The sequence below is a fragment of the Protomyctophum bolini genome, assembly GCF_963924005.1.
Source record: "Protomyctophum bolini genome assembly, chromosome: 22".
Lineage (NCBI taxonomy): Eukaryota > Metazoa > Chordata > Actinopteri > Myctophiformes > Myctophidae > Protomyctophum > Protomyctophum bolini.
Genome location: NC_137883.1, coordinates 21,932,506 through 21,945,420, shown reverse-complemented (window position 1 = coordinate 21,945,420; position 12,915 = coordinate 21,932,506). Strand labels below are relative to the sequence as shown.

The 12,915-nt window shown below is 42.6% G+C and overlaps 1 protein-coding gene across 1 annotated transcript in view; it reads left to right on the top strand.

Moving 5' to 3' along the window:
* Positions 1 to 9,157: 9,157 nt before the first annotated feature.
* Positions 9,158 to 12,915, top strand: part of LOC308336847 (tetratricopeptide repeat protein 28-like) — a 50,732-nt gene continuing 46,974 nt past the window's right edge. The window contains exon 1 of the mRNA XM_080794427.1: positions 9,158 to 9,520. Within this exon, the coding sequence (XP_080650553.1) occupies positions 9,491 to 9,520 (30 nt within the window). The 5' untranslated portion in view covers positions 9,158 to 9,490. The remainder of the gene's footprint in view (positions 9,521 to 12,915) is intronic.

Below are 12,915 nucleotides of genomic sequence, written 5' to 3'. Positions count from 1 at the left end.
TACATTCATTCAGAGGGAAGAAGAGAGGGAGAGACAGTTTGCATTCATAGGCTGGCTGTGTTGTCAGACACCCACATCAGACAGCAGCATTATGCACCACACATCTCTTCTCCTGTTCATTTTGCTGTCACATCATCATCTGACACGGACCACCGCGGAGGAGCAGGAGGCCCACTGCGGGTGGACCAAAGTCATGGCGAACCAGGAGGAGACGCACTATAGTTTCCTCCGGAAATCCTCTCCATCCCCGTCCTCCTCCTCCTCTCCATCCGTGCGCCTGTACCACTCCGTGTGGTCCACGGAGGAGCGCGCTCCGCTCGGCTGCGCGTGGAGCGACGACGCGGCAGTGATAGAACACTACTTGACACTGTGTGTGGAGGAGCGCAGTAGCTCGGAGTTCACCCAACAACATCATCACGATGAACCCTTTGATCTCAGCCTGCTGTTTGATCATGATGGGATGATGTGCGTCGACTCGATGTCTCCAAGTAAAGCCGGGCGAGAGGAGGAGGAGGGGAGGCCGGTGGGACAGAGGCTGGCGCGGAGCGTCGCTGAAATGAATGACCACCACCAGGGTCACCTCATCACGGGGGGTCATCGGCGGGTGAAACGTGGCTTCATTGTCCCTGGAACTCTCTGGTGCGGCTCTGGGAATAAAGCGCCTTCATATGCAGACCTGGGTAAGTTAAGTAAAACAAGGTGTTTCCCCGTGTGTGTGTGTGTGTGTGTGTGTGTGTGTGTGTGTGGTGGGAGGGGGGGGGGGGGGGGCGCTGGAACGTTACACAGCAAAAAGCAGAGCAGAGTGTTGAAGCTGCAATGTTTCAGTTCAACCACTAGGTGTCCCGCTTGACACCAGGACCAGGGTCTCTAAAGCATGCATATACTTACCCCTAAAATGTATTTGGCCCCGCGGACCCTCATCTGAAAGGAGTTTGTAGGGAACCCCCAGAAGCGACGATTTATATAAATATATTGTTATGAGATGTTCTTCTAGACTTATAGCATGTTATGTAGACAGCACTAGAATTGCATTGTATATAGTCATAGCACGCCATAGTACATATGTATAGCATAGTAGTATATATGTAAAGTTTATACGTATAAATTTCATTATATAGATATTCCACTGTTACTTTCTTAGCTTACGCATGTTTCATGATGAATGTTTATGTGATGTATTCCCATGCTTTTGTTCTTGCTTAATGTAAGTCGCTCTGGATTAAGAGCGTCTGCTAAATGCCTAAATTGTAAATTGTAAATTGTTCTTTATCAATAAAAAAATAGCAGATGTATTACAAGCTCATCAGCGTGTCACTTTATGCCACAGCTGCAAACTTGTAGAATAGTTGAATAGTCAAGTCAACTATAGTTGAATAGTCACCATATAAAGTGGTTGTGATTACTACTTTTGCCAGTGACCCCCTGGAATCCCCCCATGGGACCCTTCGCTGCCCCAGGACCCCACTTTGAGTACCAATGAAGTCTAATTGTGTTTAGATTACAGTGGCTGTAATATATAATGTTCACTTTGAGAACCACTGGTTTAAATAATTATGTAAACATGGGGAGACCATGCTCTACCATACAGATGGGTTAAAATAACTTTTTTTTTAATTAAGTCTAATTTCTGCTTTGATTAAACTCTAATGGTCCATTTACAGCTGCACTCAGAGTTAGAATTGAATAAGTTAAAGGTAGGGTATAAGGATATTCCTTTGTTGAAAATGTATTTTTATTCTGATACTCATTGCTAATTGAGTGTTTGTCCGGTCTTCTTGCAGGTGTCTTCTCAGGGACGGACAGCTGCTGCCGGGAACATGACCAGTGTAAGGACACCATCCTGTCCTTCCAGTCCAGTTATGGTGTCTTCAACAGCAACATCTTCACCATGTCTCACTGTGGCTGTGACAAAAAGTAAGAGGACGCACAATGTCTGTGCATGTCAAGGGACCCCCTGAAGAGGAGATTTTATGTAAAAGGAAAAAAAAGAAAAAAAAAGTCAATTAGCAGTGACCCGCTGTGAGCTTGTGGATGTGCTATTTAGTCAACATGACGTAACATTGTCCATTCATTGTCAATGGGAATTTTATGTTTGTGTAGGAGTCGACAAAGTTTGTCCACATTTGTATGTACGCCAAAAGCTGTACATAAAAAAGATGGCTCTTTGAGTTAAAAAAAAAGGTGTATATAGTCCGTTTAGGCCGGGGAACAGGTGCTGTAGACATGTGCTGGTGATATACAGTATATCCATATTTTAGTGTTCCACAGGCAGTCGGCTGGGTCAGTGTGACTTGTTCCGAATAATCTTACTACAGTGTATATCTGAAGGTTCTTTTGCAGCAAGAGAGACAGTGTATTCAGACAGAGACAAAATAGCTAGATTGTAATATCTTCAGGGTCTAAACTGGTAGTGAGTCTAAATCGGTATTTCATGTCCCTGAAGTTACAATGTGATAACTTATTAAAGACAATACCAGGAAAATATCATTAAACATAAACAACTCTTAAAAGGTCCCCAGACCCCACTATGAGAACCAATGCTAGTCTAAACACCACGTAGCACCAATCAATATTGAGTCTTAGTTGTTGGACAATATTTCCTGACGGATTTCTTTATTCTTTTTTTGTAGATTCCGCAGCTGTCTAGCGGCGGCAAACGACAGCATATCAAATGTAGTGGGATATACGTTCTTTAACGTGCTGAAGTTGAACTGCTTTGAGTTCTCCCACCGACTCCAGTGCACACTAAGGAACTGGTTTGGAAGGTGAGTGAACAACACTGTTGTTTTGTGCGATATTGGCTTAAAAATCTGGCATTCTGGAAGATGGAATCCCTGCAATAGCCAGGGGGAGAGCGTTTATACAGTATTATTGCATTATTGTATAACTGTACCCCTGTACATTTTGTATACTGTAAAATAGTCAATCAATCAATCAAGCTATTAATACCATACAGATTGGTTAAAATAACATTGAAGTCCTTTAAAGGGCGGCTGTGGCTGTGTGAATGTGGGCACTTGGAAAAGCGCTATAAAATGCAATTCATTATTAAAGTAAGTTAATGATTGCCTCTTTAACAGATATTCAATTTGGAATTATATAACACAGACAATACCTAAGATGGACCATTATACCGGATAATAAACATTTACTGTAAACCTCCATGCACTCCACAGGTGTAAGGAGAACAAAATGGCACCGTATGCTGTGGTTCACCAAGCCACCCAGTACGGAGGCCACGAGAGCAGCAGCAACAACACCGCTCACTTCAACATCTCCACCGTCATCAGTGCTACCTTCTCAACTCAAGGCCAGGTCACTACAGGAGGCCAGGAGGAGAACAGTAGCACATCACAGTCAGGGTCGGTGTCCCTCTCTGCGAGGACAGCGTCCAGCAGCACCTCCGGTGTCCCAGGAGTCTCTCTGACCACTGGTACAGGGTCGGTGTCCCTCTCTGGGAGGACTGCGTCCAGCAGCACCTCCGGTGTCCCAGGAGTCTCTCTGACCACTGGTACAGGGTCGGTGTCCCTCTCTGGGAGGACTGCGTCCAGCAGCACCTCCGGTGTCCCAGGAGTCTCTCTGACCACTGGTACAGGGTCGGTGTCCCTCTCTGGGAGGACTGCGTCCAGCAGCACCTCCGGTGTCCCAGGAGTCTCTCTGACCACTGGTACAGGGTCGGTGTCCCTCTCTGGGAGGACAGCGTCCAGCAGCACCTCCGGTGTCCCAGGAGTCTCTCTGACCACTGGTACAGCGTCGGTGTCCCTCTCTGGGAGGACGGCGTCCAGCAGCACCTCCGGTGTCCCAGGAGTCTCTCTGACCACTGGTACAGGGTCGGTGTCCCTCTCTGGGAGGACAGCGTCCAGCAGCACCTCCGGTGTCCCAGGAGTCTCTCTGACCACTGGTACAGGGTCGGTGTCCCTCTCTGGGAGGACAGCGTCCAGCAGCACCTCCGGTGTCCCAGGAGTCTCTCTGACCAATGGTACAGGGTCGGTGTCCCTCTCTGGGAGGACAGCGTCCAGCAGCACCTCCGGTGTCCCAGGAGTCTCTCTGACCACTGGTACCGCCCGCTCCACACCCATGTCTATGCCTGTGAGAACGAGCACAGGTCTGGATAACGTGTCTACCGGAGGCCCTCGCATCGTCACGCCTAGTCCTCCTCACACCGTCAGACTGAGAGTGTCAAATGGACTGACTCGGCCTCAGCCTCAGCAAGACACATCAGCCAATACAGGTAGGCTGTGCAACGTAACGTAGGACATACAGTAGACGAACACACCGCCAGACGGACAGCGCAAAACATACTCTCTCCACATCTCCTACCTGTAATACAGACACTTCTCTGGACTCTCCATTAATAACCACAACAACATCTGGTGTATTAGCTGTCAAATAGGTAAAAATGTCTGGGTTATCACAGATCTCTCTCTCTCTCTCTCAGATGAAGAAGAGACCAGATGTTTATATTGATCTGATACTGATAATATTATTGTCTGTAATCTCTACATATAGGCAAGCCACTGTCATGTGTGGTCTTTACGGACCTAGATGGATGTAAGTTCAAGATCTTTCCACAACAGAGGAAGTATGGCCTCGACAACCGGGAATCAAGGACCCTCTACCACTGCAACTGCACCACAAGGTAAATCTAATGTTTGGCGTCATAGACATACTGTAAAGCCAGATTTACACTTACACATGCATATGATTAGTTGGAAAATGATCAAGTAAAATTTTTTTGGAGGCAGTCACTGTAATTATAGGATTGCTCTGACGTTAATATGCATTTTCACAATTTCACACCACTGTGTGACTGACCTTACAGTAAAGGGCTTATCATGCTATTTGCAATGCATGCACGCACGCACGCACACACACACACGTGCAGTGCTACCAGTAAACTCTGTCTGCACATATAGATTTGTGTACATAGTAAGATCAGCAGACTATGGTGTGATGTTTCTTGACAAAAACTAGTCCAAATATCGTCCGTGCGTGTGTGTGTGTGTGTGTGTCATTCTATTACCCTCTATAACACTTTGTTGGGTGGAACCTTCATATCCAAAACCTTCATATCCATAACATGGCTCGGTGAAACCAAGGAGCCAATAGTAGGTGCGCCGGCCCATCTCACAGAGGTCCGGTCCATTGAACAGGGGATAGATGGATGCTCTCATTGGGCCGATGCTGACAATGAACTGCTCCTCCCGACCTACTTACTTACGTCTTTGATGTTTATCTGTCCTGCCAGATTGTTCCAGAGTTTGGCTCAGCAGGAGGAAACCACTATGATTCAGGCTCTGCTGCTGGATTATGTGTCTGATTCCTGCTTCTTCACACAGGAGGCCTGCAGTCAGGGGAAAACGTCAGTATAGCATGCACGCAGCCAGCCAGCCACGCACGCATGCACGCACGCACGCACGTGCACGCATGCACGCACGTGCACGCATGCACGCACACATGCACACACACTTACCAATGGTTTTAGTAATGCAATGCAATTACACATCACAGCCTGCGTAGAATAGATATTATATGATGAGACATGTGCTATGATTGCAAACGAAGTGATTGCGAACCAAGTGAGCACTAACTATAGAAGCTGGCCAAAACTGTCTGTCTGTGTGTCTGTGTGGGGGTCCACAGATGATTAGCTTAATGTGCAACAGTAAACAAGCCAGCATCCAGTATAAGTGTAATGGTATCTGCACATTTGTAAAGTGACAATTTAAGTACTTTTAAGACATTTTAATACCTCTAAAATAAAATAAAATAAAATAATAATAATAATATTATTATTACGTCAAAAGTAACTATATAAACAAAATGACAAACATTGGTAATATGTTCAAATTACCTACCGGTATTACCTAAGAAAGTACACCTAAGAACTATTGTAAAAGTTAATCTTTATCATTGGAACAGAGTCAAACTAAATGTAATACCTCAGCTCCTACAATTCAAGTCCTCGCGTGGCCAGACTCTAATCTGCCGGTGCAAAGAAATTAATAATTAATAAAAAAAAATCCAGAAGACCAATCAGGACCCAGTATTGAAATATGGGCGGGTTATATAGAATAGATATAGTCTGGCCAGTGGCCACGCAAGGCAATGTCAGGGTATCCCGTTCAAATATATGATTATTTTGCGGTGTCGCGGCCTGACATGTTTGGGAACCTTTGGGCTAACCCATAATTCCAAATAATAACAAATAATGTATTTGCTCTCAACAGTTGCTCAGCAGCTGTGGTCAAACAGGCAGCTCTGCTTCCTCAGCTGAAGAAGCCCAGCGGCATCATGGAAGCAGGGCGCCCTCTGGAGGCCATCCGGCTGAAGGTCAGGAAGCAGCCCAACTCCAGGAGAGCCAAACGGAAGGACGGAAGGCCTGTCAGGCTGCAGAAGCTCTGCGTGAGGATGAGCAACAACAACAACAGAACCAAACAGCCAAGCAAGAACACCAAGGTCCACAGCACTGAGGAGGACAGATGATGAGGACATAATAAGGTCATGTTCACTTTCTTTCACTGGGATTTGAACAGTGGTGCGAGAAGTACTCAGATTAGTTCTAAAGTAGCACTATGTAGCCTTTCTGTTACCATTAAGATAATAGAATGCTTGCTATAGCTCAGGGAATACATTTAATCTTGTCAGAATCTCTGAGTGAGACATGACCTTTGACACGATCAAATTGTCTCAATAGAAGACCAGGCGACAAAATACAACTCCCCCAATTGTAAGTTATATTAACATACCGTACTCTACCATACAGATTTATTAACATACTATACCATACAGATTGTATAAATTATATTATATTTACATACTCTACCATACAGATTGTATAAGTTATTATATTTACATACTCTACCATACCGATTGGACAAAATTACATTTTATGCATTAAAAAGGTTATATAGTGCTGCTTTTATCATCTCAGTCTGGAAAGTAACTTGTAACTATATTACTAAAGCTGTCAAATATTTTCTGTAGAGTAAAAAGTACAATATTTGCCTCTGTGATGTAATATATATATATTTTTGGAAATACTTAAAATAAAGTAAATGCACCCCAAATTTGCACTTACAGTACTTGGGCTAAATGTACTTACTTTGGTATACGTTTCTACCACTGCGATTTTAACAAAAATAACTTGTAAAATAGTTGTATAGTGATGAGTTGATATGAATTGTTTCTGTTTGTAATTTGATTGGACTGACCAAGAGAAGATGGTGTAGGCCCAATCTATAAACTTGAACACAGTATATCCTACAGGGGTCATCCCTATGTTCCCCACTCCTCTTATTGCCCCCCAAAAGAGGTTCTATGTTCCACACTCAAAAAAGGTTCTATGTTCCCTGCTCAACCAAAAAGAGGTTCTATGTTCCACACTCAAAAAAGGTTCTATGTTCCCTGCTCCACCAAAAAGAGGTTCTATGTTCCCCACTCAAAAAAGGTTCTATGTTCCCTGCTCCACCAAAAAGAGGTTCTATGTTCCCCACTCAAAAAAGGTTCTATGTTCCCTGCTCAACCAAAAAGAGGTTCTATGTTCCCCACTCAAAAAAGGTTCTATGTTCCCTGCTCAACCAAAAAGAGGTTCTATGTTCCCCACTCAAAAAAGGTTCTGTGTTCCTCATTATGGCTCTGCACTCAATTCATTCAATTATATTGGGGAACATAGGTGTATGCTCCCTATCCTACATGGTGTTTTGTACTGTATGTGTTTTTTATATTTTTATTTTTTATATCAAAACAAGTTCACATTAAACAAAATAAATATGTAAATGTACATGACAAGATTGGAGATAAAATATGACAGCAATTCAAATGACAAGAGGCCAGTAGATGACCAAATAAATTGTCGTAATTTTTGTTTAATTGTTGTAGGATTTCTCACTGTTTATTTTATACAAGAAGTTTCTGATATTTTATTTAAAGGTTTGGTCAAAAATAAACACTGTGGTGGTCATTTCATGTGTGGACTCCATTCACTGAAAAAGAGCTCAACTCAATATATTCCACTGAACACATACATTTTAGCCTATACAATTCCTACTATTTTAATTAAACAGGGGTCCCCCAGGGGGTCCTCAGAGTTACAACAGGGTGTCTGCCAGATCTGTGTGTGATTTTCTTTATATTAACCACTTGAACCCTAGCATTATTAGAAAATAGCAGATTTACAAGCAGTCTCGTGCTGCATGCAAGCCTATTTTCGGCAAACTATACTCAAGTGCTGAGGGTTTAAATGGTTAAATGTCTGAAAATAGCCTACACATGAATCATGAATCTGCAACACAATTTCATACAATATGTTTGGGGTCTGTCGTCTGTGCTTCATCTCTCTCCTGAAGACCAAGACCAACTTAAGTGGCTAAATGTCTGAAAATGCACATTGGCATGACTCCAACATATTAATAGAACATATATTGTGGAACCCTGAATGAAATCTATTTGTAGCCTATTTGTAGGCTACAAATATGCCCTGTGGCCGCCTGTGGCTGGGGTCCCTGCATCTTAAAGGCCCCTGTAATAATTATAGTATTCCACTACAGCATGGTGTAAACAGTGAATTGCCTTTGCACAGTGGTGAAAAAGGTACTGACATTTTTTACTTTTAAAAGTATATCATTGACATCAATACCACAAGTAAAAGTCTGGAATTAAAATGGACTTAAAATACCAAAAGTATATAGAAAGTACTCTTTATTGTACTTAAGTAGGCCTATACAAATAATACTTGAGTAGATGTACTTAGTTACTTTACAACACTGCCTTTGCAATGAATAGCCTCTGTGTGGCTTTAGGCTATCAGGTAACTGCTCTCAACTCCGGTGTGATGTCACAGACAGCTAACTAGCCTAATCATATGTGTCACAGACAGTAAATTGAAGCCCCATGCAATGCATATAGCAGACTAGACCTAAAGATGAACGAAGGCTTCTTCACCCATATGGATTAATCTGAGTTTCCAGAAGTTTTATGCGTTAGGTTGCAACTTGCTCGCTGCGTCCATCATGTGTATGGCTGAGTCCACACTCCACACCACCGAGGTCCCCGCCTCTTAAAAAGCAGCCAACAATCCGCTAGGAAAAAGAAGAGAGAGAAAAAAACGGATGTGAGTCTTGTGAGAAGTGAGAACGCAGTCTCTAAAAGAAGAAAACACTGGCAGTCAGTGGCCGTTTGGGCTGTCGCTTAACATGTCCTTTAAGAACATTTTAAATGTATATATCGGCGACACCAAACTATTTGTGCGCTTGATGGATCGTGTGCGCGTACGGGGCTATAATTAGGTCCACTAGCGACGCAACGGTCCTGGTCTGTGTGGTGTGGCATTGTTGTGGATAATACTGAGAAGAAGTGGAGAAAGTTTTTCTTTCCCTAGACTCCTTTGCCTGGCTCAGGGCAGGCATGCTGTTGGAATTGCTTCGTAGATGAAAAGTTTGGAGTTCTATACTATCGCTTGGAAATTGGAATACAAACATTATAGGAGAGGATGGAGAAACAGAAAGCGAGGAAAGAAAAGGTAAGGCTTGCCTTGAACGGAAGCGGTGTGTGAGTTTAAATATTTAATGCAGTGTTATCTAAATCTAAAGTAGACTAAATGCACTTATAGAGCTTACAGTGCGCTTTGGGGAGCGAGGCCGAAAACAGCCGATCTCCAAGCTCACGACGCGCCGGTGCGAGCTTGGAGATCGGCTATTTTCGGCTGTCAAGTACTCTGAACTCTACTGTTACTAACTTACTGTATGTAGGCCTAGACTAGTTCGTAATTTCTGCTATGAATACTGCAAAAAAACAACAGTTAGCCTATAGCTGTTAATTATCTTAGATGTCATGTTACACCCTTTTAGAGCCAAACTTTAAGCAATTGCAAATCGTCCTAGCTATTACCAATTTGTTTATGGAGGCATTGTTTTGTGTATGCCTTTGAAGAGCCGCTGCATCTGGTTATAACATTAGCCAAACTGACAGCCACAAAGTGGAACTGGTGCTGCTGGTCTATATTGTGACTGTGTAGGCTAGCAGCATCGGGGTCTCTAACAGGGGGTCCGGGACCCTTGTAGTTGAACTACAAGGGTGCCAGGGGGTCCGGCACCCTTGCATTGATGATGACCCCCTGGGTCAAGCCTTGGCTTGGCACTTGTAGTGATGACACCCTGAGGGGGTCTTTGTGGGGATATTGTTTTACTTTAAATACTTGAACCATAGGCTATAGCAACCTTTTTCTGAGGATTGATTGATTGATTATTTTATTAGACAATGACAATGCAAAACAGTAGGCCTAGGTACAGTCAAAGCACATTGATCCAAAAGGATAGCACCGGAATGTTTCCATTCGGGTCCTATGCATTCAGGAGAACTTTAAAGCCAACAATAGCAGATCTACAAGCTCACAATGCCTCTGGCTGCAAGGCGTTGTGAGCTTGTAGTTTGGCTATTTTTAGTTTGAGGGAGGGAAAAGTAGGCTACTACAGAGTGAAAGGTCAAGTTCACTAGGGTTTGAGTGGTTAAATGTCTGAAAATACACATGAATCCAACATGATTGTGCTGTCAAAAAGTCTATAAATTATGATATCCTTAAAAAGGTTTAATCTGCAACACAATTTTATACAATATGAATGGGGGTCCCTGCTTCATCTCTCTCTCAGCTACGGAGTCCTTGGCCCCAGATGACAGTGAAGTGTCAATTTAAGGACTTTTAAGACCTTTATAATACCTAACAAAGAAAAGAAGAAAAAGAAAAAAAACTGGTCAAACATTGGCCAAATTGTCCACTGTCCAACTGTCCACTCATGGTCCAAATATAAAAGGTTTCAGGCGTCTGCAGTGTTCTGTCAGTGGAGAGGTCTAAACGTCATTTCATTCCTCTCGGAATGTAGCCTATACCCCCTTCTGACTGGGACACAGGGGCCGGACTGAGGGGGGGGTGTGTGTGTGTGTGTGTGTGTGTCTGTCTGCGCACTATGCAGTAACGCTCTCAGCTGTCTGTGCGTGTGTGTGTGCTAGTACATGTGTGAAAGTGTTTAGCTTTGTAGATACAGAATGAAGGGCAGACATTACTATTATATCAATATCAATTATATCATTCTTATAATACAATGCGTCTCACTTGCTTTCCAAGTGTGTTTAATTAAGAGTTGAACTAGTGATGCACCTCAGTCTCAAAATAATAATGATTATTTTCACCGATATTGATAATGTGACCACCAATGGCTTTGTACTCGCAGAGCAGACTGACTGTCTCTGTCTCTTTAATAGTGTCTGCTGTTAGTGGGGATGGGGGGGATTACCATCTACTTTCAAATCTGCATTGCAAAAGAAATTTAAAGATATTTCTGTATCGGAATCGGTATCGGCCTGTATGACCCTGCAAATAATCGGAGATCGGATATTGGCCATAATTTCAATATCATACATCCCTATACACTCACTGTTACTCTCTCAAAGCTACTGGCTCATGCATTTTCAGGTTTTAGCAAAGGAACTATAGTCCTGTGTGTGTGTGTGTGTGTGTGTGTGTGTGTGTGTGTGTGTGTGTGTGTGTGTGTGTGTGTGTGTGTGGCTGTGCACACGGGTGTGCATGCATGTTTGTGTGAGAGAGGAGAGAGAGAGTGAGAGAGAGATAATGAAGGCCTTGGTGTAGGCTCTGGTGAAAAGGACAAATTTGGATCAGGGAGGGAAGCGCCTTTTTCTAAACTTAAGGCAAGAGAGGGCTGACCTCAAAGTCCAAGTGAATGTAGCAAAAATGAGACGAGATGAACACAAATGTATGTTTTATATCACTATATTCTTTATCTGTCTCTCTTTCTGATCTGCTTACTTTGAAGGCAGGGTGCAAACAACTGACTTGAGTTTTGCAAACTTAACCAGTGATGGAACTTAGGAAGTACTCACATTGTTTTTACTTAAGTTAAAGTATCAATACCACAATGAATAAATACTCTGTTACAAGTAAAAGTTTGGTATTCAAGATTTACTTGAATAAACATATAAAAGTATTGCCATCAAAAATGTACTTAAAGTTCTAAAAGTGAAATGTCCCATTTCACAAGTTTTCAAAATGAACAAAATATAATAATAATAAAATAATTCTGCAGTAACTATAGAAACAATAGTTTCAAATAATAATGATAGTGGATATAATTAAAAGTATTGAAAATTGGAAAAAGTTAAAAGTAAAAATGCCTAAAAATACATACTTGAGTGCATTACTTGTGTACATATTAAGCTACTTATTTACTTTACGAACTGAACGTGACCATATGAACCCTAGTGTCCCTGCGGGAGGTGAACAGTACTGCAAAACAATTGCAGATTTTGCAGATCTACGTACGAGTTCCTAAATCGTCAGTTATTTGGTCTTGAAGGAATAAAAGAGGGGTCTTATTATAGACCCCTGGGGTACTCAGTGCGGTCAACTAAAAGGGTTTAAGACAGTGGTTGTACAAAACCTGCCATGCAAATGATGTTGGAGGCAGCAGGGTTGGCATTCCATGGGCCTTGGACTGCACTGTCCAAGGCTGGAAGAAGAGAGGAAGTCTTTCTGTTCCACAAAGCGCTATAGCAGTGGTTTTCAACATTTTTTATTTTGAGGCCCATTATTTGTTCGGCAGTTGAGCCATGCACGGACCACCATGAGATCTAGCCTCGCAGACCCAAAATGTAGGAATATTTTGTTATCGTTGGATAAGATTTTGCCCACAATTCCTACTATGCTGTATTGATGACGTGGTACCATAGGAGAGATAACTATTATCTAATACTACTATAATTATGTGTAGACATCTTGTAAATTAAGAAATGCAGATTTGTAACAATAATTTAACTCTTGAGAGCATAAAATGACACTCACTCTCACACTCTCAAGAGTTAAAGGGGAAATCTGCTTACCAATTTTCCATCATTTAGCTGGGGACC